Genomic DNA, 27,790 nt, shown 5'->3' on the forward strand with positions numbered 1-27,790 from the left:
ATCAAAGTGATTTTGACTTGTTTTACATAAGCTTGGGAAGTTTCATATTTTAAAAAATGATGCCATAGTGATTTCACTCATGTATAGAAAAATCACTCCTAATTTACCTTTCATGGGTCTGCAAATACTATTTACTTTTGAAGCAAAGGACAAAATAACACAGTCAAACTTTCAGAACATCTTACACTTGCAAATGATGGAAGAAACTGACGGGCAGTCTGACACCAGATTGACAGCAAGTTGACCGTTAATGTATTTTGCAATTTGGCTGAGGAAGATTTGTCTTCTACAATTTATGTACTTTTATTTTTATATAAAAATTAGATAATTTATATGGAACTTTCCCTTAAAGCCAAACTAGAAACTCAACTTAGGCAGGTAAAGTACACAAGCAATTCACATTGGTTGAAGAACTGATTAAACACACACGACTGAGGGAATTCTTTCATACTGCAATTTAGAGGTAGAACACCACACTTAATTAACAAGGCTTTGCCTGTGTCTGGGGTGTACTAAGTTTTATAAATTAATATCACTTATCTTCAGGGGAAGTTAAATGAGCACCCTACTGAGTATTATCTCATGCTGAGTAATCACACTGATAATCAGTAATGACAGCTTAAATAAATTAATTAAACAAAAAAGACTCTAAAAAAACTACTGGATTTTAAGCTATAGCATGGTAATAGTGGAAACTCATTATTTAAAGTTTCCATTGTTATAGCTTTGTAAATGTCAACAGCATTTTTTAATTTAAAAGGGCAGTGTAATTTTCAGGTATTTAACAATTTTGCTAGTTTTGAAAGTTTATATATGACTAGAACACATATCGTTAGAATCAAGAAGGATCCAGGAGACATAAGCAAATAGAAGCTCCTTCTAACTATAAAATCAATTTTATACAAAGACACACCTAAAATATAAAATACATTACTCAAAATTATATATCAGTTTTCATGCAATTTTTAAATTAGATTTCAGGGGAAAGTGACCAACTAAAATAAGGTGACTTTCTAATCACCTTTATTACCAGCTCAACAACTTGTTGCTTAAATCCATGGCCCCGGAGTCTGAGCACTGAATCCTGCCAGCACCAGCTTGTGGTATGGCCATAAGTACAAGGCACTTAGTAAATTTTAGTGATATTTGTTACAGATATGTGTTAACAAGAAATAAAACTGTTAGCCACATTTAGCCACAAATGAAAAATCATTCTTGACCATTCCGGGACAAGACAATGAACACTCCCCATTGCCTATCAAGGTACACTATAAACTCATGTCCTTTCAAATTAGTGATGACATCCTGTTATCAATTCATGTACTTGGGAACTACAAACACTATATCTTTCCCACTACAATATAATGCCCCTACTAGATCAATCAACAGTTAAAGCATTGTATCCTGAGTCTCTAACACTGCACATAGTGATCTTGTGATGTGTGACCAACAGGAAATTGTGGAAATTATGGATTGTGGCTTACAGAACCAGATCATAAATGGCATTATGTCTTCTTGGTTCACTCAATCTGGCAGATGCCAGGGACCAGATATGAGAACATGTGGAATATTACTTTAACTATGTAAAGATGTGTTACATTTGTTTATGTTGCAGAATATTAACTATGTTGCATTTATTTATGCTGCATTTTTTAGCTATGTAAAGATGTGTCACATTTGTTTCACCTTGCCTATCTAAGGTACCTAATTGGTCGAATAAAAAGCTGAACAGACAATAGCTGGGCAGTAGAGGGATAGGCAGGGCTGGTGAGCAAGAGAATAAGGAGGAGGAGGAATCTAGGCTCAAAATACGAGAAAGAGGGAAAAAGAGAGGGAGATGCTAGGGCCAGCCAGGCAGAGAGAAAGCAAGAAATTAGGACATAAAATATAATGAATAAGATATAACAGAATGAAAGAAAGGTAAAAAGTTCTAAGACAAACATAGGCAAACAGAAACAGATTAAAATAAGTTCTAAGAGCTGAAGGGACAAGCTTAAACTAAGGCCGAGCATTCATAAGTAATAATAAGTCTTCCTGTCATGATTATGGGGCTGGCAGTCTCAGAAGAGCACATAAAGAAAGGCCCAAAGACAAAGAACTAAGACACTTTATCAAAAGATAAAGATGTCTATCTATAGCAATCCATGAGTGATCATTTGGAAGTCCCTGCCAAGCTTAAAGATCACCATAGCGCCTGCAAAGCTCTATATTACAACTTCAGAGACCCTGAGCCAGAACGATCTAGCTAAGCAACCACCAAAATCATGGCCCAAATAGACTATTTGAGAAAACAGTCTACTGTAGGCCACAAAGTTTGGGAACCTTCTGTTCCATACCAAAAGACAACTGTCATTGGCTCTGTTAAATACTCAGCCTGGATAACATCATCTGGTAGACAGCTGTCATTACTTCCAACTGATGAACTTACTCAAGTTGTAAATGAGGAATTCCTAAATTATAAAAATAATTTGGAAAAATTAGTACCATCTCTGCAATGTTTTACCATTCTGGGAAAGTGATTGACAAAAAACTAGTTAGAATTTTCAGGTAACAAATACTTTAAGTGTCCTAAAAAGTTCATAAGCAAATAAGCAACAAATTGAAGCAAAAGATGATTTCTGAAACAAGAAAAATTGACATTGCCCAAGAGAGGCAGTGGAGATGGGGTAGTATATTAGGGAACCATGTGAGGCTGAAACTATTATCAAAAGAAAGTGTACCTTAGCAGCTAAGCAGTGTTCCTACCTGCCCAATGAACCTTGGCAGTGGTTTGACTAAGGATGCCTCCTCTCCCCCCCACCCCCCACCCCCCACCCCCACCATAAGCTCATATATTTGAATGCTTAATCACCAGGAGTCACCATTTGAAAGGATTAAGAGGATTAGGATGTGTGGGATGCGGGATGTCCTTCTGTATGTGTTTTACTTTTATTGGTTGATGAATAAAGAAGCTTCTTTGCCCTATGGCAAAGCAGAAAAAAAGCCAGGTGGGAAATCCAAACAGAGATATAGGGAAAGATTAGGCAGAATCAGGGAGATGGCATATAGCTGCCAAAGGAGAAAGACACCAGGCTGGAAACTTACCAGTAAGCCACAGCCTCGTGGCAATACATAGATTAAAAGAAACAGGTTAACTGAAGATGTAAGAGCTAGCTAGAAATATGCCTGAGTCATTGGTAAAAGCAGCATTCTAATTAATATAGTTTCTGTGTGATTATTTGGGTTTGGATTGCTGGGAAACAAACGAGCAATCTCTGCTTACAGGAGTGGCCTTGTTGGAGGAAAAGTGACACTAGGGGTGGGCTTTGAGGTTGCAGAAACCCATACCTAGCTTCTCTCTCTCTCTCTCTCTCTCTCTCTCTCTCTCTCTCTCTCTCTCTCTCTTTCCCCCTCCCTCCCTCCCTCCCTCCCCCCTACAGTTACTTCCCTACCACCATGTCTGCCTACATGCCTTGCTCTCTGCCATAATGATGATGGACTAAACATCTGAAACTATGAGTAAGCCACAATTAAATATTTTCTTTTATATGAGTTGTCCTGGTTACGGTCTTTCTTACACCATAGTTGTCTTGGTTATGGTAGTCCTACAGCAATAGTGTAGGGACTAAAATATCCTTACTAAGTGATAGAGACAGCACTCCCTCAAAAAGTTAACATATTAAGAAAAAAAGAAGCCTATTCATTGTTTCAGGTTTGATGAGCTAACTCCCTATTTTAGGCACAATCTTAACAAATACTAGATGCTAACTTCAATATCCTCAAAATTACAAAAAAAAGCTTTTCCAGCTACTAATCAACATTTTATTAATTTGGTAATTAGTCAAAGACTCCTTTGAAAATTTTCTGCTACCCCTCCAAAAAAAGTTAATCAACTTAAATATTTTGTTCATATGTAAGTTCCACATTTTTTAAAGTTGCTAAATAAAGTACATCCTTAATTATGTCCAGAATCTTTTTGCAATGGCTTGAAAACAGATTCACATAATCAAGCATTCTGCAGCTAGAACCTATGTTAGGAAGCTGCTTGTGCAGACCCTGCCAAGCAAGGGCAGAAGTGAGACCTAAAAACAGTGAGCACCAGCCTCCTACTCAAGAGATGAGCATGATGGGACGTGAGAGCCACACTGCAGGATCTGAGATAGCAGAGGCCTAAACCAACATCTCAGTGAGCTGGAAAGAGCTCAAAGCAGAAACATCATGCTACACTGTCTCCTACTTTCTGACCCAAGCTCCTACAGAGGACTTTATTTTATGCCATGGCACTTGGAGAAAATGTACTGTACAGCCATAAATTATTAGTATGAAGCTCTTTCCAAAATACTTTCAAATGTCATATATATGCTAATATATTATGTAAATATATATCATTATAATGAAAGCGAAAGTAAAATGGAGCCATCAAAATATTTAACAAGCCTTAACATATCCTCATTACTGAACTAAATGAAAGATGAAGGCAAGTCTAAATCTAAAAAATATTAAATATAGCCTTATTTATAAATATTTTAATAAGTATAAGGAGATTTGAAAATAGCTGATTTTTATTGGTCATAGGTAAATACTACAATAGTACTGGGCTTTGTGTTTTGTTTGTTTGTTCATTTGTTTGTTTTTGGTGCATTAATAGATGTTCTTTTCCCCATATTCACAATAGAGAAAAACACCAAATTTGACTTAAAACTTTAACAAAGACAAAAATTCAAAATTTCTAAATATATCATAGGTTCTCCCACAGATTACCTGGCAAAGCACAGACCCCAGGTTAAGAACCCTGCCTGGTAGGTGGATGCAGCATGCTAACAAAAATGACGGTCAAAAAGAATAAAGTCACTGAAGTTCTGAGGCCGTCGGTGGAACAGTGGGTGGACAGAAGACCTGCACACGAGACCACCAAGGAGGAGTGTAACAGGCTGCACACTCTGATGGTGCAGGAAGAAAGAACGGGAGCTTTTGAAGGAAGAAGGCACCAGGAAAATAAAACCATCAAAGACCATCTAGGTTTCAATTAGAGAAAGAAGGAAAGAAAACATTAGACAACTTTTGAGGCCCAGAGGGCAAAGTAGGAGGGTCTGGGAAGTCTGGAGGAGCTGAGAAGAATAAATAGACCTGAGAGAGACGGAAGCATAGGGGTTCTTATTGGTATAGGACTTGATTGTGACTTCTGTCTGATGTTGATTTGTGCGAGCTGAAAGCTATTAGTTATCTTGACTAGCAGTATGCCCTGAACTGTGATAACTAATAAAAATCAACGCTGAATCACAAGGCAACCATGTACCTCATCAATGTCTCTCTACCCACACTGCCATCACCCTAGCACAGGCCCCTTGTATCACCGAGGCAACTCCTGAGCAGTGTTCAAGTCTTCCCTGCTTTGCTTCTCTATGCCTGCCACCCCAAGGAATTCCCTGCCGTGATTTTCATCTTACTAAACACAAAGCAAGTGTCCTAGCACTCAGATTATTTTCAAATACCTTAGCAAGATTCTTATTTCAGGTTTCACCAAAACCCTTCTTCATTACCAAATAATCTCTTCACTATTCTCTACATATGACATGTGATCTAGATATAGTGATTAACCCACAGCCACCTAAACATGTATGCTCTTTTTGTATAAAGAATTTACCACATCTCTTTTTTTTTGACTGATGTTGATTCAAGCTTCAGCTCTCAATTTCTGGGACAGTTCATAGAGTGGTCTTTCCAAGAGATACCTACAGACCTAGGACTCACAATTTCATCACACATATACTATTCTGAATACCTGTCTATTAGCATATACACTTACTGAAAGAGGCATTAAATCCTGGAGAAAGGGACTGTTATTTTATTCACATGCGTATACACACACACACACATACACACACACACACACACACACACACACACACACACACTAAAATAAACCCTTAGAGTTCACCAAGGTTTTAAACACAGAATGAATGCTCTAGTAATGTTTGTAGGATATATTAGTAATTATTTCCTTATCTTCTAGGGATACAACCATCAATTCTTCCCTTAATAAAGTATTATTTTTAATAACAGTACGGCTGTTTGGGGAATACTATTTTAAGGTGGATTACTTTTGTTTATGCTGTGGGACAGTTGTTTAATGATGTAAAGATGTGTTGCTTTTGTTTATGTTGCATTTGTTTAATTCTGTGAAGCTGTGATTCTTTGCCTGTTTAAAACACCTGATTGGCCTAATACAGAGATGAATGGCCAATAGTGAGGTAGGAGCAAGGATAGGTGAGGCTGGTAGGCAGAGAGTTTAAATAGACGAAGGAAGGAAGAAAAAAACGAACAATGAGAGAAGGGAGGAGGATGTCAGGGGACAGTCACCCAGACAGTAACACAAAGTAAGAGACAAGACATACAGAAGTTAGAAAAGGAAAAATCCCAGAGAAAAGGGTAGTCAGGATAATTTAAGTTAAGAAAGCTGGCAAGAAACTTAGTCAGGCTAAGGACAGGCATTCCTAACTAAGTCTCCACGTGAGTGATTTATTTGTGAGTTGGGTGGTGAGCCCACCAAAGAGTCCAAAAAAACAAGAGTAAAACCCCCAACAACACATAGGAGTGTGCTTGGTGATTATGGATTGTACATACTAAATAAGAATTCCATACTAGTCCCAACATTGGTAGTTCACAGTCCTCCTACAGAAAAAGAAAAAAGAAAAAGAAAAGAAAAAAGTATAAGGAAGCATGATGCCAGAGAATTTTGTACTTTTTATATTTGTAAGTTTGTATTTTGATGACTCCCAAACCCATGTATCTTAAGGTTTGGTTTGCCTATGGTGAACCAAAAGGCGTGACTATCAGGAAACAGGACCTAACAGAAGTTAGCTCACTGTGAGGACATTTGAACTCAGCAGCCCTTCTTTTCTCTTTGCCTCTTAACTATTCTGAAGGAAAAGTGCCCCTCTGACATGCACTGCTGCCATAGGCACTGTGCTGCTACCGGCCAAGCAACAGGACCAAGTCATGGAAACCCTCGAACGCACTCCCTCTGAAGCTGATAATCTCAAGCTTCTTGGAATAGTAACACAAAACTAACATCAGCAGTAAAGCAAATATGCACAGGAAATACACACTAGCACACTAAAAAGTAATTTAGTACTAATTCAAATATTACTAGTTGTACATGAAATAAAAATTAGCTCTGTAAATTAATTTTGCACTTTACTTGAGTGGCTTGGCTCAATATTACTCACACACAAATATTACCTAAAGATATAAACAATTGCTTCCTAACAACCAAGTTTACATGCTTCAACAAGAAATTCATTTTGTTCATAGCTAGGAAACAAATTTATGACTGGATAAAAGCCAGCCTGGATTCCAATCTATCCTTCATTTCTGCAGTTTTCCCCAAGATCAGCTTGACTCTGCTACTTCCACTGAACGCTATCAACAGCAGCATCCACTATCACACCGCAGGCAAATACTGTAAGTGCTCATCTGTTCCCCCAACGTGTCCAGGTAGAGACAGTCTCATACACTTCCATATTTCTATAAGAGCATTAGACACTCAATAAATGCTTAATGAAGAGGTAGACAAAAAATGAATAAACAAGTATGCACACTCGGTTACATCTTTGTTACATCTGAAAGCTCTTGATCTTATTCCCACATTTCTTCTGATTTGAGTAGATGTTCTCTAAATTATTCCATAAATATTTAAAAATCCTGAGATAGCACTTAAAAGCTACTGCTGAAAACCTAAGTACAGGAAGTCATAATTAACTCATATTAATGGGTTCTGAAAGACCCACCTGACTTTGTAAATACTTGAAATCTTATAGAACTTGTTTCAGTATATTCTATTTCACATACAGAGCTTCGTTGGCCTACAGAGGTATTTCTACTTTACCTAGGAGAATATCCCACATACAGCTTGGCAGAATAAATACGAAAAAAAACATGTTTATCAGTAGTTTTTAACTGACAAAAGAAAACATAAAAAGTCAGTAAAATGTAAAATGAAATTTTAGTACAGAAAGACTTCGACCCTAGTAGGCCAGCAAAATAATTAAGTATTAAAGTTGAGCTCTAACATTTTAAAGTTAATAAAAGCTAGGCACGAATGTGAATACACTGAATCAAGCTTTCTTCCTTTATACATGTGATGTCTACTTCCACAGATTTATCTCACAAGGCCTAACATATTTCGTGGTAGACCAGTTCACCCTATCACACAGCAAATACTCAGAATCTGCAGAAGAGGTCTGGCAACAGTTCCTGTATTGAATGACTTGAACGGTCAACAGGGAACGGTTCAGGAGCAAGAGACCCACAGGGAAAGATGAGCTTCTCAGAGAACTGGGGAAACCCCTTCCCAAACCAAGCAAAATCCACGGTGCCTCCAAGACCAGAGCTTCCATAATTGCTTCAAAGGGAATCAAGAACGTGATGTCTGTACTTGGGAGCAAGACACAGCTGTTGCTGGAATTATAAAGACTTCCTTACTCAAGTTGCTTTTCTGTATTTCTTAAAGCCAAAACAAACCACAGCAATTGGCCCCCATAATTTCACAGAAAATGGCACTATTAGGAGGTGTGTCTTTGTCTTAGAAGGTGTGGCGCTTGTTGGAGGAAGTGTGTCACTGTAGGGGTGGGCTTTGAAGTTTCCTATGCTCGTGCAATACAGCTCAATGTGTAAGCTGACTTCTTGCTGCCTGCCAGACATAGGACTCTCAGCTATTTCTCTAGCACATTTGCCTGCATGCCACCATGCTCCCCACCAAGATGATAATGGACTGAACATGAACTCTGAGTGAGCCACCCAAATTAAATGTTTCCCTTTATAAGAGTTGCTATGGTCATGGTGTCTCTTCGCAGCAATAGAAACCCTAACACAGCATCTCTCAAATATTATTCCTTTGGGACACAGATTTTCAGTTTTCCCTGAAATGTTTGAAATAATTGGCTTCTCATCATAGCTTCTGAGAACTAGTAGGCCATCACAATTCTAAGAACTTTCTCCGGATTAAGGTTAATGGCTGTAAAACAATTTTAGAACCGAAATGTTTGATACAGAGATGGCTTGAAAGACAAAATAATGAAATCTACTTCTGGGGTTCACACTTAGCATTCTCAGTCAGGGAAGAAAGGCCACTCCAGCAGGAGTATAATGTTCTTTATGAACGTGTTTGCTGGAGCAGGCCTGCCAGGATTTCCCCAGCTACCACTGTCATTGTGAACAGGTTACTTGAACTCTCTTGCCTCCCTGTCCCCATCGTTTAAAATGTTAATAATACTAAAACAATTAATATTAAATGCATTGACATAGCTGGTATTTGGGATCTTAAGTACAAGCTAACAATGCAGTACTAAATGTACCTTTCAATCAGTAGCCGTAATTCCGTTGTTATGAATTTTCTTTAGTTCTTTAAACATTTATCAAATGTATTTGGGGCACAGGAAAGCAAGACTGCAATATCAGCAGGCTGGGAACATATATCCCACTGAAGAGCTCCAAGCCCCTAGCATAAACTCTCAATCAGTCACTGTATTCCCCAAGTAATGTTTTATTCCTTGAAGAGCCACACATTAGCTGAGGCTAAGTTTAAAAAATAGGACCCTACCATAAAAGCCTCACAGGACATGTTTAAAAGCTAAGGAAAGAGAAGACTCATCTCCGAAGCAGACATCTTACAGGTGTCTGTCCTCCCTCCCTCCCTCCATTCCCTAGGGATTCTGTCAGATGTTTCTATGGACCAAGCTTTCCTCTACCACCACACCCCATCTTTTTATGTCAACCACCTGTACCTAGCAGTACTCTCTAGCTGAGAACCCTATGGACTCACTGGCTGGGAATCAGGTAAGGAATCTTCACTCTCCCTCCTAGATATGGCTCCAGTCACATAGCAGACCACCAGCAGGGATCTGTCCTCACACCCTATCCCCATTCCCTGGAGACTCCACAGAATCCACAACTTGAAAATGTGCAGACAGTGAGAGACTTTGACCACTCAGTCCCAAAGGGATCGTATTCATCAAACCCCTCCCCTCAGGGCTCCTGAAACACTGCAGAAGAGAAAGAAAGACTAAGAGCCAATGAGAATAGAAGACACCAAGAAAACAACATCGTCAAGACGAGACATGATACACATGCGAATTCAGAGACTGTGGCAGCAGGCACAGGTCCAAGCCAGATGGGGTCCAAGCACTGAGAGAAATGGACATGAGTTCTCATTTCTAGACCTGTAGACCTGAAGCAATTTACAAAAAAAAAAAAAAAAAACCAGTTCTCTCCAGTGGAGTCTCACTGGGCATACAAACCAAACTGCCCCATGCCCAGCAGTAGAAGACCAACACAAAAGAACACAATGGTATTTATGGAGATGTTTTGCCACATAGTACTCTTTGGGCATTTGTGTTTTCTCTTTGTTTTGTTTTTTCCTGTTTGCTTTGCTTTATTCTGCTTTGCTTGCTTCCCTATTGACCTGTTTGTTTTCTAAAGAGAAAGAAAGCAAGGAGTGGATGGGTGGGAAGGTGAGAAAGACCTGAGAGGAGACAAGAGAGGGGAAACATTGGACAGAATATAGTATATGAAAAAAAAATTATTTCCAATAAAAATGCTAATGAAAGCGTCTATAGATAACAGCCACAAATAAGAAATCTCAAGTGGAGTATAATATCATCTGCAATTCAATATAGATAGTTAACTCTGATTGCTGTGTAAGACCACAGCTTCTCAGGGAGAAAGAGGACACGGTTAGAGTCCAAACAAATAAAAATGAGGACACCGGCAGAAAAGATTTAAAGAGTTAATGAAAAAGAAACACTGGAAAAGTGAAGCTCCCTTTTAAGAGAATGTGAGAATAAAAACAAATGTAGGGTGGAAGTGAAGGTCTGGCAGAGGGCATTGGTTCCTAGAGGAAATGGGACACCTGGGACACCCATATGAAGGCCAATGCATTAATGTCTCAACTGAAGGAAAGGTCAGAGGTATCCATGGTAGTTGGAATCTTCAGAGTTGATCATCCAAGTAAGGCACCACATAGAGAGAAGAGCAGGGGCTAACAGGAAAGAAACTGGAGAAATAATAGTCGAAGACAGGAAGACAAAACACACAGAGACACAACAGACAGAAAAACGGAGAGGTCAGGGGAGTATGAAACTGAGAAATCTGGTCTCCCTGGGGACAAGAAATCCCTGCTCTTCAAAATGGAAAGCAACAATTACATCAAGTAAGGTTGATAAACCTAGTAAACTTGCAAGGAATAAAAATTAATGACTAATACTAGGAATTTTAAAAGGTCATTTCATAATGCTGACCACGTCACAAACTATGGTAATCTTTCATGGTCAGTCCTCTACAGTCAAATACCTGTTGATTAAAACTTGGATAAAACTACATGTTTTATTTCTATAAAATTGTCTCAGGCCAGCAAGATGGTTCAGAAGGTAATGGCATGTCCCATCAATTTGATAACCTTAGCACAGCCCATGGGTCAACTATCACAAGTTATCCTATGACCTCCACATCCCTGGCATGGTAAACACGTACACACGCACTTACTCAAATACCTCAATGAGAGAGAGAGAGAGAGAGAGAGAGAGACTCTCTGTATGAATTATATGCAAATGTGTTCTTGTCATTGTCCTCTAATCAATACAGTATAATAGCTACTTATCAGGAATTTACACTAGAAAGGGAGAGGGCCACGGCTAGGAGGGAAGAAAGACCAAGAGTTCAGTCTTCTCACTGAGTTTGGCCTTTGAACTTTGAGTTTCTAAAAAGAGGAAAATGATATCCTTGTTTCTTGAGTTGTGCCTGCAGAGAGATGTCTGTACCCTGTGACCATGAAGGGAGGCCGCACACCTGCCTCCTTGGTCCTATGAACAGGGTACCCACCATATCCTTCACATCCCTTCTCCCAGACCCTTGAGCTCAGCTCTGACCAGGAAAGTGGGGAGGCCATGAAGGGGGGAGACCATGGCTTTCGTTTTCTCCTGATGTCCTTATCACTGAAGTGTATAGGAGGATGTGCATGGGTTCTACACAAATAACTGAACGACTGTGGATCTGGGGATCTGTGTGGTGTCTTGGAACCAATCCTCATGGATATGAAGGGACAGCAACATGCTCTTACCTACAAAGCTCTAAAACACAGAAAAGAAAATGACAGAAATGAAAGGAGGGATACATAAAACCCGAAATGGTTGGGAAAGGAAGGCAGAATAACTAAAGATGAAGAAAACTTGAACAATATCAACTCTCAGGAAGTATTTACTGTCTAGACTCTGCAGCAAAAGCAAAATTACATGCAGGATATTCACCAAGGCAGGGCACAATGTGAGGCATGGGACAAAACTTACACACACTATAGTCTGTCCAAGAAAATTTCAAATTGGATGAAGATATTACAAAAAATCCAACATTCCAGGTTTCAACAATATGTAACTACAAATGCACCCATATTTAAAAGGAAACGTCACTTGAGAATTATAAAATATTTCCAACTAAATGAAAATGAAGTGTTCTAGCTAGTTCTTCTGTTGCTGCATTCAAACCAACTCAAAGAAACTTGGGAAAGAGAAAGGCTAAGCTGCCAAAACAATAACAGTCGCCACAGAGGGACGCCAAGGCAGGAACACCATGGAAGAATGACGCTTACTGGCTTGCTCAGCTTGCTCTCTTATAGAACTCAGGATCAGCCCAGGGGTAACAACACTCACATGGGCTGAACCCTTTCAATAACAATCATTGGTCAAGAAAAATGCCCCACAGACTTGCCCACAGGACAATCATGGGAGGGAAGTGCTTAAGTGCAGTTCCTTCTTCCCAGGTGTCTAGTATGTGGCAACCCAACAAAAACAAAGCAGCACCTGAAGGCATCCCAGTGAGTTGAGAGATGCTTACACATTCCTCAGACAAAAGTTTAAAGCAAAGGTTCCTGGACAAGCCACCGGTATCTTAAGCTTCTTCCTTAAGAAACAGGATAGATAAAATAAAAAGCAGAAAAATTTTTAAAAACTAACATATGTATACAAGTGAACAATAAACATAGTCATTGGAAAGAAACACTGGTTCTTTGAATAATCAGCAACATTGACCCACATCAACCAGACTAAACAAGGAAAAACAGAAGAGGACACAAATTATCATTATCATCTTTGGGCAAGGAGGTCGATACATCCAACATTAAAAGGATAAGAAAATGCCATAAGAAATGTAAAGTCTGTAAATTCAACAACATAAATGAAATTTTAAAAAGAAATTCCTTGAAAGATAAACTACCAAGACTCACTTAAGAAAGTAGATTACTTGAACAGTTCTTCATTTAGCAATAGATATTGCAAACAACACTGAGAAATAAGCACACAAAGACAATGAACACCATCAGTAATCAGAGAAAAGTGTTTCAATTTGTTTTAAGGTTAGCATAAACATAGAGCATGATACGTTCCACCCAAAAAAAAGAAAATGTTTAAGTGCATATCCATATAAGCAAATGCTCACTGTGACTACATTCACAAATTAACCCCAAACTGGAAAGAACCAAACCTGCTGTAGTATCAACAAAATAATGAGACAGACACAGCCGGACAATACTGTGAGACTTTATGTGAATTATCAACCTGAACTGTAGTTCGGAGCTCTAAAAAGTGTGTGTCAGGGCCCATGACAGAGAAGAACATTGGCCGCAAAAGAGCCAAGAGAGAGCCTTCTGGGTATAAAAATGTTACACATTATGATTATACTTTACACCTAATTATAAATACTTTCAAATTTCAGACTTTAACCTTCAAACTAGAATATCATATTATGTATATGTCAGACATCAACCTTATCATACCGACTTTTATAATTGCATGGCTTGCCAAGCACTTTGACTTAACTGTCCGTTGAAAAGTATCTGTAAACAAAGATATCAAATCTTAAAAGCTAACTGCTTACACAAACTGGCACCACTAACTGGTGACAGAGCTGTCGCTCTAACCTAGCTCTCCAGCCAACAAAGAACAGACACTAATGGAAAGGCCCCATGACTTCCTCTAGCTTCTCTGCAGGTCAGTGTTTGTTTTCCAGCTCTGGCTGTCATTTGTGGGTCATCAACTCCACTTAGTGTATTAGATCACCATTCTATTTTTTAAGTAATGGAGAAGAGTGAAGAAAAGTGGAAAAAATGAAGAGGGAAAGATCAGAGTTCATTACACTTAGAAACATCACATACTGGTTATAAAAACTTTGGTTTCAATTGAGAACCAGCTTAGAGGTTTATGTGGGCTAAGACACAAAAGCAAATGTTACACCTTACCATGGGTCCTAGTCAAATAGATGTTTGAAAACCAATGCTATAGTCCAAAAATGGATAATGGAAAAATGGTAAAATGCATTTCTTTATGCAGTGATATAAAAGAAATAAGAAGTCCAGTCGGAACACTGAAAATGGCTGTAAAAAGCAAGTAAAAAAAACTATCCCTAAACTCCAAAAGAACTCAAGAGAAAGGAGAGTTGGGGAGATAATTCAGCATGAAGCACATGTCCATTCTCCCTACTTACACTTTCATCCCCGTCACCTCCTCTCCTTTCCCCCACCCTCTTCCTTCTTACTTCTGAGGAAAATCTTATAAACCCAGAACTGCACAAGGAAACAGTGAAGCAGCCTGATCGGCTCTCTCTGTGTTTTTTAATTATTTTTATTGAGCTATATATTTTTCTCCACTCCCCACCCCTCCTCCCCCATCCCCTTATACCCTTTCTCAAAGTCCCCATGCTCCCAATTTACTCATCTTGTCTTTTTCTACTTCCCAGGATCCATGTATGTCTCTCTTAGGGTCCTCTTTGCTGTCTAGGCTCTCTGGGATTATGAATTGTAGGCTGGTTTTTCTATGTTTTATATCTAAAAGTCTCTTATGAGTGAGTACATATGATATTTGTCTTTCTGAATCTGGGTTACCTCACTCAATATGTTGTTTTCTAAATCCATCCACCTGCTGGCAAATTTTAATATTTCATTGTTTCCCACTGTGTAGTACTCCATTGTGTAAATGTACCACATTTTCCCTATCCTTATTCTTCAGTCAAGGAGCATTTAGGTTGTTTCCAGGTTCTGGCTATGACAAACAGTGCTGCTATGAGCATAGTTGAGCACATGTCCTTGTGGTACGATTGCGCATCCTTTGGATATATACCCAAAAGTGGTCTTGCTGGGTCTTGAAGTAGGTTGTTTCCTAATTTTCTAAGAAATTGCCATACTGATATCCAAAGTGGTTGTACCAGTTTGCACTCCCACTAGCAATGCAGGAGTGTTCCCTTTACCCCACATCCTCTCCAGCATAAGCAGTCATTGGTGTTTTTGATGTTGGCCATTCTTACATGTATAGATAGAATCTCAGAGTTGTTTTGATATGCATTTCTCTGATGGCTAAGGATGTTGAGCATTTTCTTAAGTCTGATCTGCTCTCTTAACTGTGGCAAATGTTCAGATTTGTTTTAAAAGGGTACTGCTCAAAATCTACAGCTGGGGAAACCACCACTGTAATAATGTTTTGTTCCTATAACTAGACTATTTCCCGCCAAATACAATTCTGAGAATTCATGAAATAGCCCTGAAATGAGAAGCAGCCTTGCCAGCCTTTAACAAAGCAACTTAAAGGGCTAAGTTCATTTTTTTGGTGTGTGTATATAGGAGAGGGGTGTGGCATATGCATTTATGCAGGCACACTCACCCAAGCAAAAGCACACAGAGGCCAGCACCCCAGGATTTACCTGTGTCCTGCCACTTGCCCTACTTTTGCATCCCTAGCACTAAGGTTGCACAGACTTGCACTTCCTCGCCAGCTTTTGGGGTGCTGGAGATCTAAAGCGATGTCCTCATGCCTGCACAGCAGGCATTTTCTCCCCTGAGTCATCTCCCCAGCCAAAGGGATGGGTTTCTAACGCTAATGCTGCTTCAGTGCCAACCTTTCTAAGATACTGTTGCTTAAATGTATGGCCATAGAAAAATGTTACTCCTCTGATTTTTCTTGTGTTCTGCCCCCAAACAGCTATTCACATTAAGAGATTCTACATTAAAGCACACATGGAGCATATATGCTTTGGAGAAATCAAAGTCTAATTACAAATATCCTGCCAACATTGTATCAAAGTGCCAGCAGCAATGCTTCCCTGAGCTCTAACACGCCAGGCTCCCTTTAAAGAGTCCTCAAAATATCCAGGCACCCATTCCCTCATCACAGCACAACTATCACGCGATGCACATCCCCTGCACAGCCCAGCAGTGAATGTGGCACACTGCACACCAGGAGACAATTAGACAAGAGACAAAAAGGACAGGGCTGAGAGCAGCAGCACTTCAATACGCTTCAGACTATATGGAACCCACCAGAACCCTAAGAGAAAGGAGTCAAGATAAATGAGAAGCCCCGCTTTGCAAATAAGTGACAAAGGGAATGCTTGGTTTATCAGTGCCACAGAGCAATGCAGAGGGCACATCTGGCTGCCAACAGGGCTTTCATGACTCCAAGTGCACTGCTCTTTCCCTGAATCCATCAAGAAGGCAGAAGAAAGAATCTGTTCTCCTGCTCAAGACAGTCACAGCATTCTCCACCTCAAAGTCACAAATGGAGCCAGCTGCCCAAATCAGACCGCCAGGGTATAATTCTCTGGACTAACATCCCTGCTAGGGAGACGAGATAAAGCACAAGATTAGAAAAGGAGGGTGCCAAGGAGAATCTGCGGCAAGGATGTCCAGGTGAAGAGACCAGCGAAACAGCCAGGAGACAGCCATGTGCACAGCCAAGATGAAAATAGGATCAAGGCAATGGTGACCAGCCAGGCCGATGTTCAGAACAAGTAAGGCAGGTCCTTAATATCAGATTCTAACACTTGCTAGAGAGCTGGGCCATGGTAGCTTATGCCTGCAATACTACTAGTGCTCAGAGGGCTAAGGTGGGCAGACTGCTATGAGTTTGGGATCAGTGACTTCTAGGCCAGCCTAAGCTACCAAGTGAGGCCCTGAATAAAACAACAAACAATTATTCTGTAAAGGACAACATTTCAGGTACTAAAAAAAAAAAGAAAGTATGGCACACATATTGTCTCACTGTCTCCACCCTCCCAAAGTTTAAACTGGTGAGAACAGGTAATATTGAAATGGTAAAGATACACTTAGCTACCAAATATTTTGATCTTGCCAAAGCCAGGCATAAGGATAGAAATAGAAGCAAGGGATGGGAGAAGGAAGGAGAAAACTGAGGAAGATCTTGCTGGGGAGGAATCCACCCATTACATAGCAGACACCAAGGGTGTTTTCTAGAACGGCCTATTGAAGCCACTCCATGACCGTTTCTAAAACTAAAGTAAAAACTGTGGCTTTGTGCAAGGGTGCTCATATAATGAAAGGACAGGATGTGAGAAAAGTGCACTGTGTGAAAAGTGTTAATAAGTCTAAAAATATACAGAATGATTTAAAGTGAAAGGATGTAACACGTCCAACCTGCAGCCTACAGATGGCTACATCTAAAGACAGTTTAAACGCAGTCCACAACAAAATCATAAACGTCTTTAAAAGATTAGGGTGTGTGTGTGCGCGCGCACATGCATGTATGCAGGTAAAGGCCAGAGATCAACTTCAGGTGTCTGCCTCTGTACTTCTCTACCTTAATTTTTGAGGCAGAGTCTATCACCGAACCTGGAGCTCACCAACTAGGCAAGGCTGACTGGCCAGTGAGTTTTAAGGCTATCTGCCTATCTCTGCTGAGGCACCTCGTGAAGCTTTAAACAGAGATGCTGGAATCCAACTTAGTTCTCATGCTTACGTAGCAGGGAATTTACAACTGAGCTATCTTTTTAACCCACAATATAAAATATTCATTCTATTATGTTTTGTAACTTGAATGTGTTTGATTCATAAAACATTATGAATGAACCTTGAAAATATTATCCTAAATCATGATAGTCATTCATTTTTAGTTAAAAATTACCAAAAACTCTTCTGATTACTTGAAATATCAAAAATATACAAATCGTAGAGTAAACTGGTGGCTGAAGAGAAACAGGCAGTAAGTATTGACAGGCACAAAGCTTTCTTTTGAAGATACTGAAAATGTTCTAAAATAGACTATAGTGACAGGCAATTTTGGGAATATGCTAGAAACCACTTAATTATAAACTTTTAGCGAGTGAAATGAATACTGTGTAAATTGTATCTCAATAAAGCTATTACAGCACAGTACATTCCCATAAAATCAAAATATAAAACATAAAAATTACAGTTGATTTTATTACTGACTTTAAGAAGTCATTCATTTATAGAGGCTGAGTATGCACCTTGGGGGTTAGTATGTTTATCTAGTGAGCATTAGATCCTGGATTCGATTCTCACCGAAACAAAGATAGGGTATGGGGAGAATAAGAAGACATGCATGCAAAAACCAAAGCGACAGTAAAACAAGTATACTTGTAGCTTAGTAGGTGTCCTTGGACAAGCTGCTAAACTGTCTCAGCCTCAAAGTCCTCAACTGTAAAATAAAAACAACATCTACACAGCAGGGAGAGAAAACACTGCATAACCTATGTCCGTGCTCCATATTGCTGCTGTTTTCTGACGAGGCTAGCCATGCTCCATCTGGGATTACTGTCAATGATGGAATGCATAGAGAATACTGCACAGCCTAGCGGATAGGAGACCATACCTTCAAAGTTTATCTAAGTTCATTCTTTGATATTTACATGGGGATGAAATTATCTGTGTCTGGGTGCATGTGCATGGAGGTCAAAGGTCAACTTCAGGTGTCTTCTCCTAATGCTCCACGTTACTTCAGGTAGAAACTGAACCTGAAGACCACAATTAGACTAGCCTGGGATTTAGGAATATCTACCTGGTGTTAGATGGCACATGACTATGCTCAAGGTTAACGAGAAAAATTCAAATATATACTCTTCTTCTTAATAAAAGATGCTTTTCTTAGATACTACTCAAGAAAATCTACATCTATCAACACCCTACTTCAATTTTTTTTAAATCACTCATGTCAATATGTTTTTTTCATTTTTACACAGCTCCCTTCTCCAGGTGCCGAAGCGAGCACCCTGGATCCTTCAGGTGATAAACATCTTGACGGCTTACTCTTCCTGAGCGCTCTGTTTTGAGGTTGGTATTGGGGATGTTGAATACCAAACCTGGTCAGGGAGGTACTGAGTTCTGTCCTCTCGGCTGCGCTCACAGATTCTTGGGGCTTTTGTTGTTGTTTGTTGCTGGTACTCCTGCCATTCCTTTATCATTAACCGTGAGGTCACTTGTGTGTGTCTACCAAAAGTGTATTTCTCAATATTCAGCTACACAGCGAAGGCAGCAATCACTAAGGTCTATTAGTAACATGAATGCAAAGTAAAGCATGCCTGGTTCTCATTTTTAAACAGAATATCTAAAATACATGCATGGCATTTCAACATGGCTTACTTTAATTAGCAACTACATTTTTCTGACAAGCTTCCTTGTCTTCAACTGCTTTTCCTTCCTCTTTTGGAAGCATGCAATGCATCATCAAAGAATGAGACCTGATTTGAATGATTCAAAGTTGACTAACAATTTGCAATTAAGCAAAATTTTTATATTAACATATTGACTATTCCTTTTCACAGCATGCAAGCAACAATTTAATGTATTTTACCAGTTCTAGCTCCTGCTTTAGCACTATAAACACATTTCTTGCACTTGCTGGTTTTGGCATTTCAAAGATGTTAGTATAACATGTCCAGGACAGTACATGGTTAGTTAAAATACATAACAAAGGAAAAGTTGAGAATAGCCTTACCATATCATCTGTCAGTGTCCTAATATTTAAATGCTGCAAGTGTGAGAAAAAAATCAGTCAGTAATTTATAATAGCTTTATTTTAGTTAATAAGTACATTGTACAATGCTAACTTGAAGGTAATTACATTCCTGTCAGGGCAATGAAAGTGTGTTATATATTGTCTTAATCTATTTCTCAAGAAGATGGACAAACGTTGTCTTATATGTAATAGTTGTAAATATTTACTAAAATTACTTGGTTTTATGAAGCTAACAAAAAAAATAACCTAACTGGGGCACAATAAATATATTGATCCAATTAAAAATTATTACCATTCAATATCCAGACATACAGCATTTAGATTTAAATATAACTTTCAGAAAATGTTTTATATTATAAAACACTGAAACTTTAAACTCACCATTAGTATGCAGCATAAGAAATAATGAAGTACTTTGCTGGCTTAATGAACTTAAATAATTCTAGTATCGATGAAGAATGCACTGGGATGATTATCTGCGTCTTTAGCATCACTTTGATGTATCACCAGTGGTGATGGCAGACACTTTTCAATTTCATTGCCAGCTTATTTGAGACCTCTTTTGCTGATTTCCTTACTAGACAAACAAGGCCACTTTAGAAAATGAATAAATTAGTTTCCCACAAAGCATAGTTCAAAAGAAGCAAGTATTTAGGAAGAAAAATATCTGTTTTAGTAATCAAGGGCAGTGCAGCAATTTGTATTCAGGTAGCTGTATTCAATTTCCAATTCTCCTTCCTTATTCATTGGAGCATTAGAGCTTTCAAAGACAGAAAGGGTCAAACATTTCCAAGTAAGAAACCAGATCTATTCATTTATGCTTATAAAAGAACATGTGCTAACAACTGTCATCTAACACATACGTGGTACATAGATAATTCAACATTTATTGAACAGAATAAAATTTGTACTCATGTTGATCTACTAAAACAGCTTCATGATCATTACGTTACTGTAATGATGATCTTAACTAAAAACCTGACAATGTAAATAGTACTCCATAGTCTCTGCCTTCACCAGCATGTCCCTTCCAAAGGGGGGAAAAAAAAAATTGAAAGTCCCAGTGGTGTGGGAAGTCCTTCTGCATATGTGTTGCTTTTATTGGTTAATGAATAAAGAAGCTGCTTTCAACCAATGGCTTAACAGAGTAAAGCCAGGTTGAAAGAGATTAGAGAGAGTAGGCCGAGTCAGAGAGACTCCAGGAGGCAAGCTGTCAGCTGGAATCTTGCCGGTAGGCCACGAGCTTCATGTTAAAATATAAAATAAAGGAAATGGGTTAATTCTAGATGTAAGAGCTAGCTAGCAATACACTTAAGTGTTTGGCCAAAGAGTGATTTAAATAATATAGTTTCTAAGTGATTATTTTGGGGTTGAGCAGTCGGGAACAAACTAACAGCTCCCCGCAACAACCCAGAAATAACCTGTGTATACCAAAAGAAGGTGGCCATGTTAATGATCATGACCAGCCACTCCACCCAATTCCAGACTCAACTGCTTGCCGAATTAAAACTGCTTCCTTTGATCTAATAGGAACTGATAATGCTGAACTATGTACTACTGTTTAAAATCTTCGGTTATAAAATATGACTTATAAAATAAGCCTGTCAAGTTTACAATCAGTGTCATCCCAGAGATGGATACTACAACTAAAGACCAAAACTGCACAGTTCTCAAAGCAAGTGTAAAACCTACCTGCTATATGTGTGCCTTCCAAAAGAATAGGGTTATGCACACGACTTTGGTTAAACACATCTGCTTGCTATCCTACAATTATAACTCAGCTGGCTCCTAAAAGGTATCATCTCAAGCACCTGTGACACAAGAGGGCTGTAGCAATTTCTGAGAGTAACATGTCATGTGGTCGAATTCATAAAAAGCAAAGTCAAGGATCATCTCAAGCACCTGTGACACAAGAGGGCTGTAGCAATTTCTGAGAGTAACATGTCATGTGGTCGAATTCATAAAAAGCAAAGTCAAGGAAATTACGTATAAAGCTGAAATACATTTAGGATAATATGCCACTTAATTACCCAATAGAAATATTACCCCAAAAGGGATAGAGATAGATTTTTTTAACTAAGAATGAGAAGAGACAGTTTTAAGTGAACTAAGAGAAGTTTTAAGTTAGAACCTAAAACCTGTAGAAGGTCAATTGTAGCAAGCTTTCTTGACAGACTATTGTTCACTGCCAGCCTCCAAACAATGACCCAGAGACTTATTATTATGAAAGCTTGGCCTTAGCTTAGGCCTTTTTCCGACTAGCATTTATAACTTAATTAACCCATCCTTTTAAGTCTATATTCTGCTATGTGGCTTGGTTACCTCTCCTTATTATGGCACTTAGGACTTGCTCCAAGTCTGCTGGCAAAATTCCCAAGTTTCTCTCTCTCTGCCTAGAAGTCCTGCCTATTCTCTCCTACCTAGAGATTGGCCATGTAGCTGTATATTAAACCAATTAGAAGGCACCTTAGGCAAAGACACATCTTAACAGTGTAAGCAAATATTCCACGACAGTCAATATGTTGTTGCCCCCTGTAATCAAAACACTTGGGAGACAGAGGCTAAAAGAGCTCATAGCCAGCCTAGGGTACATACTGAGTTACAGGAGACTACATATGTTTTGGGTTTTGTCTTAAAAAAAAATCATAGTAGAAGACATAAAATAATAACTGAAAGTTACATGATAAATCAAGAAGATGCAAACATCTAAGAAAAATAAATGTATCTGTCTTCAAAGACCAAAAACTGGACAGACTTTGAAACTAGAATTGTATGTTGAATGTGTTAGCGCATAACTGTTAAGTCCAGCAGTTCTCTATCTTGGGAAATAGAGGCAAGCAGAACATAAGACAAAGGCCAGACTGGGCTACAATACCAAATAAGCTTAAATAGATAAATGAGTAGTAATCACAACTTTCATTTAATCAATTCTCACTTCCAGGAGGACAAGACGGGAGGGTTCTGAATTATGGCAAAGGCATGAACCAATGAGAAGCCTGTAGGTATTGACTGATTAGGAAACAGCTAGAAAATTGACCTTGGAAATCTGTATCAAATAATAAAGTCAGATGGGCAGTGGTGGCCTGCACCTTTAATCCTAGTATTCAGGATTCCGGGAGACAGAGGCAGGTGGATCTCTGGATTTTAGGCCAGCCTGGTCTACAGAGTAAGTTTCAGGACAACCAGGGCTACACAGAGAAACCTTGTCTCGAAAGGGAACAAAGGCAATAAAGTCAGAAAAAAAAATTCATTTCAAAATGTGAGTTTCTCAAACATAATTATTTGCCTTATGACCATTGAAACTCTAAGTAGATCTAAGCACTGATTTTCCCTAAAACCTGTAGTGTCCAAAAACACAGTTTGCTTAAAACCTAAAGGAAAAACATATAAGCACCACTTAGCAAGTACAAAAGCTGTAACATGTGATAACTCTCCATGAGATGCTTGACTGTTTTGTGTGTGTGTGTGTGTGTGTGTGTGTGTGTATGTGTGTGTGTGTGAGTGATACATGGAACATAAATATGTGGACACATGTGTGCCACAACGGGGATTTGGTGGTCACAGGACAGCCTCAGGTGTGGGTCCTCCCTTCCACCTTATTTGAGGCAGGGTCCTTTTTCACAATTGTGTACACCTAGCTAGCCTCAGGAGAGTCTCCTGTCTCTGCTCCAACCCCCATGCCAGGCATCAAGGTAAAAACGCTAGGAAGTACAGACTCACAGTATCTCATCTGGCTTACATGTCCTTTCTCCACCCAAAGTCCTGTTCTCAAACCAGCACTAGCAGCATTTTAACCACTGAAACATCTCCCAAGTCCTCAATTTAATATTCAATTCAAGTCCTATCGTTAGGAAGCTTACACTGACTAGAGGCCATGTGGATCTGGCATATACACTTATAAAATGAAGACCATTTACTGACTTGAAGTTGCTGAGAGCCAAAGAGAATGACTACCACAAAATCCTCAGAGAACTCTGTAGGGTTCTGGTCTTACTTCTGAATACACAAAATGAAATGGGAATGTCCTTAATTGTTGGGTGGGAGAGGTTAACAAAGATAGCTTCCTTATACTAATACTGACTAACCAAGACACCTTTAAATGAAGCAGTTACAGTTTAGAACCAGCAGCGGCCTATAACATATTCCTGGGGAAAGTCAGAACTGCATGTGTCAATCAATGCATGAGCAGCACTGCGAATATCCACTTCAAGAAGGAAAAGTTAAGGATTATTAAGTGGAAGCAACTAAGAACATGGTTAAAAAAACTAATAAACCAATAGCAATTATTAGGGTTATATGCACCCACCTAAAAAAGTAAAGAGCATACTGCTTTAGACATTTATGTCACTTTTGAAGTTTCAGATGTATGACTTAATGTGTTTTTAATGCTTTACGGCAGTGGACCAAAATAACACTACTGATACTAAAATACACACGGCTTTGTTCACATGACCACTAGTAATTGGCTAAGTGGTAACTGAAGGCCATTAGGACTCTTTTCCAAAGGCGAAACCTCACCCTTTTTTCTGTGATCCTGTGTTCAACTTGCTAAAAAGTAAGGGGCATGACTTATAGATAGGTAACAATGCTTTCTACTAATGACAGTTCCTAGGACAGATGGTCAAGAGGGTCACTGCGGTATTAAAAGAGAAAAAAGAAGCTTTTGTAGGATTTTCTTCAAAAGAACATAGGATCCAAGAGAGAGGGGAAAAAGTAGAAACACAGAACATAGGTCTCTATACTTCCATTTAAGCAATGCATCAAAACTTTTATTGAAGATAGTACACACTGTCAAAAGATGGATTTAGAACTTTTAGAGCATTCCATTAAATGCTGTGAATATCACGAGGAATAAAGACACAGTTTCTCCCGTCAACATTTACAAGACAATGACAGAGACAGATAAGTTATGTAACATACAAGGCACCACCATGCACACCCCAGAGGCAAGTGCAAACAAAAAAGATTCGAAGCTATAGTCCAAACTTTAGCAGCCTTTGTTGTTAGCACATGCAGCCACCAGAGCAGATAATCTGCTGTCCCTTGCTGTCATTAAGAGCATGAGAGCCACCAAGTGTCAAACTAGCAGGACTAGATAAATTTGCTGTTTTCAGAAATATTTACACTTGTACAATACAATTGAATCCATTCCCTTTCAGGACACAGCTTTGTAAGAATGCCTCCAAAGAAGCCAGACTCAGGCATACCTTTTAAAACAAGACTTCCAGATCAGCTGGTTTCCAGCCCAGCTGTGTGCACAGCAATCACACCATGCCTTGAGAAAGGAGATTCCAAAGCCCCAGTCTCCTAGGGTTCTGTGTCAGTAGGTCAAAGGTGGGCACTTAGGAACTCGTGTGCCCAGTGTGTACTCTGGTAACGAGGAAGCTCACCCAGGCCCACATGAGCCATTCTGCTCTAGCACTGACCCATCCAACATTGCCTGCGCCTGCCTCTTTGAATTTTTCATAAAACTTGATTTAAAGACTTGTAAGTCACAGGAAGGATACAAAAAGGGAGGACAAAAGAATTTCAAAGAAGTGAGAAAGGAGGAACTAGAATAGTTAGGACAGGCTCTGGCATCAATTCAGGGCAGATACCAATCAGTCCCCAGAGAATTCAACAATGTCTGCCATGTAAGATGAACTATCAACTCTCACTCTATCATGCTTACCCGACTGTTAAGGTACATTCAATCTCATAAGAATACATTTACTAAAAGCTGGAGAAGATGGATCAACAGTTAAGTGTGTGTACGGCTCTCCCAACATCCAATCAATCAGGTTGCTCACAACCACCTCTAAACTCCAGTTCCAGGGAATCTGAACCCTAATTTAGACTCTGTGGGAGCCTCAACTCATATATTGTACAGATGCACACAGACATACACATAATTTAAAAGGGTAAGTAAACCTTAAAAACAAGAACACACTTAATACCTAAATATTGAAGATTATACCAAATTATACTGTGAGGGGGCATGGGAACACACGCCTGTAACCCTAGCATTCCAGAGACAGCTTAGATTAAAGAGCAAAAAGAAAACAGACGTATCACTATTTGGCTCACAAAATATGAAACAGCAGCCTTTTTCCCAGCAAAGTAAAGCCTGGAGGGCGACCCAAGGATCAGTCTTCTAATCATAATCTACGGTTGGAGAGGGCTGTACGTGCTGTTCATGCCTGTTTTGAAGTCCATACTAACCCTTTACACCAGAAACAAGACTTGAATGTTGACTTTGACCTAATAGCATTTCTAATCCACATGGCTGTGTTTATTTTACTGTCAACACCAAATATGTTGACAGTTGAAAATAAAATATGACTTCTAACCATGTCACTAAACACATCTACAGGGTCATCTCCCAGGTAATCACAGAACTACAGAACAGATGTGAAAATAACATTCTGCAATTTGTTGGTCTCTGGATTTAACATCTCAAAAAGCCCTAAAAAGAACACCGATGCTTCTCTACCCCTTAAAACAAGAGTAAGGCTGGCTCTTTGATACCAGGAAGAACTTTTCAGTTGACTAGCCCTTTGTGTGGCTGTGGAGCACGTTTTTTTAGTCTGCATGGTAAAAAGTCAGAGAGGAGATGTAGGGAATTCTGCTGCAGTCTCTTTTAATCATTCATGCACACTGTAATCCTGACTGGCTCAGAAAGACAGTCACACCATCCTTAACCAGGCTTCTCTTCTGCCCCAGAGAGGACCAATGTCTCCCTTCTCCACAAGCTCTATTCTGTGGAAGAGGAAAGATCAGCTTTCAGAAGGCAGCATCCAAGAGGCTCCAGAATAGGCTAGAAAAGATGCCTTTGTATGTGGTGCAGCAGAGTATTCAATATGAGCAAAGGCTGCCACATTCCTGCGAAGGAAGGCCCACACCTCCAGAAAAAAACAGCTAATTCCAGAGCGTCTGAAATATCTTGAAGCTTATCCAAGCCATGCAGTCAGTCCCTGTGGTAATTCTTCAGCCTCCTAGGCTTTGGTCCAAATCGGGAATTTAGAGTGACTATTCCCAAGGCCAACACAGTACACATGTATCCTTTCACATACACCCGAGAAGGATCTTGCTTATATCCCAGCATCACCTGAAGAAAATTTGATTAGACTGACTGAATGAACAACTGAGTATAAATTATACCTCATGCATGCATGGACTGGCTTTTCAGAGCCAATTCCCTATGGTAGGATACCTTGATCAGTCTTGATACAGGGGGGAGGGTCCTGGTCCTGCCTCAACTTGGTATACCAGACTTTGTTGACTCCCCAAGAAAGGTTCTAACCCTTCTGAGGAGTGGATGAGCGAGTGAGATAGGAGGAAGTAAGGCCAGGAGGAGGAAGGGAGAGAGAACTGGGGCTAGTATATAAAATTAAAAGAAAAAATTTAAAAGTATATCCCATACACATTCTCTGTAACATGCAAATTCTACTGAAAGTTCTATTGAGAAGCAGCACACAGGATCAAAGGTTTAGACCTAAGTATGCATCATTGCAATAGTACTTAAATAGCTTAAGTTGTAATCCACGTAGTTTTTCCCAAAGCAAGAGAAGAATGAATCATAGCATTGGTGCACAAAGCCCTGCTCTGCTGGCCACATGGCAGAAGTCGAACAGTCGAGAAGCAAGGGAAAGAATATCATTGTAAAGCAGCTGAAATCAGACGATGGCAGAGGCTAGCATCCCTGGAGACCACTTTGTAGGAAAGCTGATTCAGACACAGTTTATGTAAGAGATGAGAGAGATGTCAGGTGGGTGGGTACCTTCTCACCTGTGCTTACATGAAACACATCTTAATCACCTACTCACAAGGTCTCAAAGAGCAAGATTATGTTCCTCCGCCCAGTCTTGCCACTGATTGGGTTACATAACATGATGGACAGGCTGAGGGGGCTGGGGGTAGCTGCACTGCTGTTATCCTGTTGATCACTCAACTTGTGGTAACAAGCATAGCTTGTGTAAGTAATGAGAAGACAGGAGCCAGATGAAGTTAGATATGAGAGTTGT

General features: G+C 39.4%; 1 protein-coding gene across 4 annotated transcripts in view; it reads right to left on the reverse strand.

The window, feature by feature from the left end:
* The window catches only part of Diaph3 (diaphanous related formin 3), a 452,383-nt gene that overhangs the window by 407,929 nt on the left and 16,664 nt on the right, over positions 1 to 27,790 (reverse strand). For 3 of the 4 annotated variants that reach the window (XM_087912261.1, XM_087912259.1, XM_087912258.1), the window contains exon 2: positions 19,767 to 19,799. The exons of the other annotated variant lie outside the window; for it this stretch is intronic. In XM_087912261.1, coding sequence (XP_087768387.1) covers positions 19,767 to 19,799 — 33 coding nt within the window. The remainder of the gene's footprint in view (positions 1 to 19,766; positions 19,800 to 27,790) is intronic. 4 annotated transcript variants of the gene reach the window in all.

The sequence above is a fragment of the Myodes glareolus genome, chromosome 12, assembly GCF_982192425.1.
Source record: "Myodes glareolus chromosome 12, mMyoGla1.1, whole genome shotgun sequence".
Taxonomy (NCBI): Eukaryota; Metazoa; Chordata; class Mammalia; order Rodentia; family Cricetidae; genus Myodes; species Myodes glareolus.